Here is a 4,483-nt window from a genome sequence, read left to right on the forward strand (position 1 = left end):
TAACATTTTGTCCTACTGTGAGTTAAGTAAAATAGTATGATGTTACAAGAAACTAGAAAGAATCTAAGTGAACCCAATGGCTAAGTGAGTTTGATCAAATTCATCCTCAGTTTTCTCCTTTGCAAATTGAGTAGAGTTATGGATTAGGCCATATGAGTCTGGTTTACTGAAGTGAACACTAGTAATTGACCTCTTAAATAGATCACTGTTTCATGGCTTACACTGCTCATACCTTTATAGATAGTATGATTTTCTTCCCAGCATAGTCTCATAACTTACTTAGAGCAAGATATACAACATAGCACAGAGGGCTGGCTTGCTAAAGAGTCTCTGGAAGGCAGGTGCTGTAAGTCTGAGGAGTCTGGTAAGTGACCTCCAGTTCTAACAGGTGCCTACCAGTTTTCTCTTCTTCTCTTCTCGGTATGCTAGGCAGTGTTGACATTTATTGCATTAACAGGATACATGTGACATTTAAATTAAGCATTTATTTTCAGAAAAACTACTTTATGCTAACAATATAGGTGTATATTTGACTGCTTTTGAGGTTCATGGCCCAAGTCTTACCTCCCCAGATGGTGTCCATAGTTCACTTTATACTTTAAGTCCTATGTGAACTATAGACAATATAATTCCATGAGTTTGATTACTAGGGTCTGGTTCTAAGATTGGGAGATACTCTCAATATTTATTGGTAGTATATTTTTGTCTCTAAGATCATTTTCTCTTTTTTCCCCATATTTGCTATTTGTCCCTTATTTACTCACAAAAACAATTTTAAGATTGCTGAAATTAGAAGCTTTGAATTTAAGATAAATGTCAGGAGCTCTGTAAATATAGAATAACAATCTAGATAGTTGTATCTGTGACCAATTCAGTACAAATAGTGCATAAAGGACAAAGGTAGACAAATATTTACTTTAAAAAATATTGGAAGTCAAAGTGAAAAAATTAAAGAGTTATACAGTTTTACTTATCTCATAAATGTGAATAAAGCCATTCTTGAGAATCAAGTACTTTTGGTGTGATATTGTATAATGTAAAATTTCATCATATGGGTCCTATATTATATAATGAGTTGCAAATATTACATGTGATTTTTTTCAATATAATAGTTTAAAAATTGAAAGAAAGAGATTTTTGGATTGTTTGATTTAAATTGGCAAAATAAAATATAAATGAACTGTATTGAAGAGCAATTCTGTAAAATATTTATTAAGAGATAAGAGTAATCACTTTTCTGATGATTTACTTGATAGAACATAAAAGAGAAGAATAAGCCATCATCCTTCTTCTTAGATTATCACTTAAATAGCTGCTTCTACTGGGATTCTGGCAAGCAACGCAGAGGGAAAAATTAAAAATGCATTAAATTTTAATTAAAAAATTAAGATTGGATCATTGAAATGTTCCTTATAAGTGTAATGTTCATGTTGGTGGTTTAATTAAATTCTAAGTAAATGAAAGAGAAGCTAGCATATCTGTCCTTCTTCATTATTTACGTTGAGTGAATACTGACTGACTTCTCACCTTGAGCAGAGCTTTCTTCACTTCCTTGTTTCTCAGGGTGTACACCACGGGGTTTAGAAGGGGTGTCAGCACCGTGTAGAAAACTGCCACAACCCCATCCACAGCATCCCGGGAGCCTGGCCTCAGGTAAATGAAAAGACCAGAGCCAAAGAAACAAAGGACCACAATGCAGTGGGAGGCACAGGTCTGAAAGGCTCTGTGTCTCCCCTCTGAGGTGCGGATTTTCAGGATGGAACAGATGATGGACACATAGGACAGCACTATCAGGAGAAAGCAGCCCAAGCCCACAACCCCAATATTGACAAAGATCACCATCTCGTTCATGGAGGTGTCCGCACAGGCCAGCTTGAGGATGGGAGGGGCATCACAGAAGTAATGCTGGATCTGGCTGGGCCCACAGTAGGGCAAACGGAATGTCAGCGTGGTCTGGACAGCAGAGTGCAGACAGCCACTGAGCCACGTGCTGGTGGCCAGGAGGGCACACGTCCTCCCTCTCATCATGCTGGCGTACCTGAGCGGGTGACTGATGGCCAGGTAGCGGTCATAGGACATGACTGTGTAGAGGAAACACTCGGTGCTCCCCAGAAAGTGGAAGGCGTAGAGCTGGGCCACACAGCTGTGAAAGGAGATCGCCCTGCCTCCTGGGGACACCAAGGTCATCAGCATTTTGGGCACAGTGACCGTGGAGAACCACATGTCAATGAAGGACAGGTTGGTCAGGAAGTAGTACATGGGGGTGTGGAGGTGGGAATCCACCTTGATCACCAGCAAGATGAGGAGGTTCCCCACCACAGTGAGTACATAAATCACCAAGAAGATTCCCAAGAGGGGGATGTCCAGTGCTGGTGCATGGGGAAGCCCCATGAGGAAGAATGTTGTGACAAGGCTCACGTTTGTCATTTTCCACGAGTTTCGTGTGTGTCTCTCTCTTTGGGAATAGAGAGAGCACTCAGTAGTTAATTGAAAACCAAACACCCATTTTCATGAGGCAACTGCATCATTCATGGTAGATAATTCTAGAGTTAAACTCAACTTTGCTTGTTACAAAACTTATTTGGTAAAGATGATAAAATTATTTTATCATCATCCCCTTTCTCTATCTGTATCTCTCTCTCTCTTTCTCTCTCACACACACACACAAAGACACGCACACACAAACTGAGGCACACACATAGATCTATGCAGTAGAAAGTCCTAGAAATCCATTGTATTAATCTCTAGTTATATATCATAAATGACCAGAAACTTAGCAGCACAAAGGAAATACAAATTTCCTTTCTTACAGTGTCTGAGTCTGGGGAGCAGGGTGTTCTCCTAAAGGTTAAAATCAAAATGTCAGCTAAATTGGAATCTCATCTGAGGCTTGGGTTTATCTGTCAAGCCAATGGAGATTGTGGGCAGAATTCAGTTTCTTGCAGTTTTAGGACTGAGATGTCTGTCTTTCTTGCTGGCTATTAGTAGGAATTCTCACTCTCAGCTTTAGAGCCCACCCTCAGGTCCTAACCACCCAGCCATTTGATAACACAGCAGCTTACTTCTTTCTATAAAGGCAGTAGGAGAACCTCTCCCAGTTTGTTGTGATAAAGTGTGATGTAACAGAATGCATCACGAGTGATAACCCATCATAGTCACAAGTCTCACCCATACTCAAGGGGAGGCAATTTAGCAGGGAGTGCACAACAGGGGGCAGCAATTGGAGGGGGGGCCTTGGAATTCTACTTTCTTTCCAGAGTTCATGTGGTAACTTAATGAACCAAGAATTTAATTGTTGATAGCAATGCACACTTCAAACGTCTACAGTACACCTGAATAATTTGGGGGGGAGTCGTCATGTATAACTTGACACCAGGAATACTAGTTGAAATATTATAAGTATTAAATAAAGTAATAGATGTGATCCTTAATAAAGTGTTGGCACTTGGGAGCTGCTCAAAAATTAATAATCATACAAAATTGTTGCCTTGTGATACAGAACTGCCTGTCTATCTATCTATCTATCTATCTATCTATCTATCATCTACCCATCTATCTATCTACCTATCTATCTATCCCCCAATCTATCTACAGAGAGGGAGGAATGAGAGGGAGAATAAATTCTCTTTGTGCTGTGAGACTTCTCAATTTCAAAGATCTTTGAGGAAGGCTTCATCATTGGTATTAGACTCATGTCTCATTACAGCTACCACCTGCTTATAAAGGGAATTCCCTCAGTAGAAGTTGAAAAACTCAACTCCATGACATGATCCCTGTATTCTTCCATTTGATTCAGAAAATACCAAGCTATGTACACTGCTGGTTCCATACTTCTCTTACACTAGGTTATCCTTTAAGAGGCCCTAAGAACATAAAATTCATATGTGTTCTCCCAAATCAATCCACTGGCAGTTTTCTAACATATATCCTTCCATCTTAAATATCTACATATTTTCTATTTAGCTTTGTTAGAGATAAATTCCCTCTCTCCATCTTCCACTCCTTATACTCATAAATTCAGGCAATGCCCTTATAAGAGAAGACATCTCCATCAAGTGTATGGCTCTTATTTCAGACCTACTACCTGAAACAGGAAGAACAGAACCAACATCAGAGGAAAGGATGTCGCCAGCTTGATGTCAAGAAAAATTGGGCTTCTGTACAATGAAAAGTGAGACAGAATTGATGTTTTTTATTTAATCCAAATTAGTCTTAGTTCATGATCGTTATTAATTATTCTTTGAGGGAAGACTATGAAACTGGCTCCACAATATGAGAGAAGCCAGGATCTCTGTTCTCAGCAAAACTTAGACAAAATGTATCCTGTGTCTAGACAATGTGGCTTAAGATACATCTAAGCTGTAGTTTTCATGGGTAAAGGGGAGTGGGAGGTTCAGGCTTCCAGGTATGGAATGAATAAGCCATGGGCATGAAGGCACAGCATAGGAACTACAGTCGATGGTATTGTCACAGCGTTGTATAG

General features: G+C 39.5%; 1 protein-coding gene across 1 annotated transcript; it reads right to left on the minus strand.

The window, feature by feature from the left end:
• Positions 1-1,491: 1,491 nt before the first annotated feature.
• Positions 1,492-2,427, minus strand: LOC118529037 (olfactory receptor 10G7). Its single transcript, XM_036081754.2, has one exon. It carries the CDS (start codon positions 2,425-2,427, stop codon positions 1,492-1,494), a length of 936 nt encoding a protein of 311 aa, XP_035937647.2.
• Between the last annotated feature and the right edge of the window lie 2,056 nt (positions 2,428-4,483).

The sequence above is a fragment of the Halichoerus grypus genome, chromosome 11 (assembly GCF_964656455.1).
Source record: "Halichoerus grypus chromosome 11, mHalGry1.hap1.1, whole genome shotgun sequence".
Lineage (NCBI taxonomy): Eukaryota > Metazoa > Chordata > Mammalia > Carnivora > Phocidae > Halichoerus > Halichoerus grypus.

What these genes read in the sequence shown, in the direction of transcription:
- LOC118529037 (XM_036081754.2), bottom strand. Translation starts at nt 2,427, where the DNA reads ATGACAAACGTGAGCCTTGTCACAACATTCTTCCTCATGGGGCTTCCC.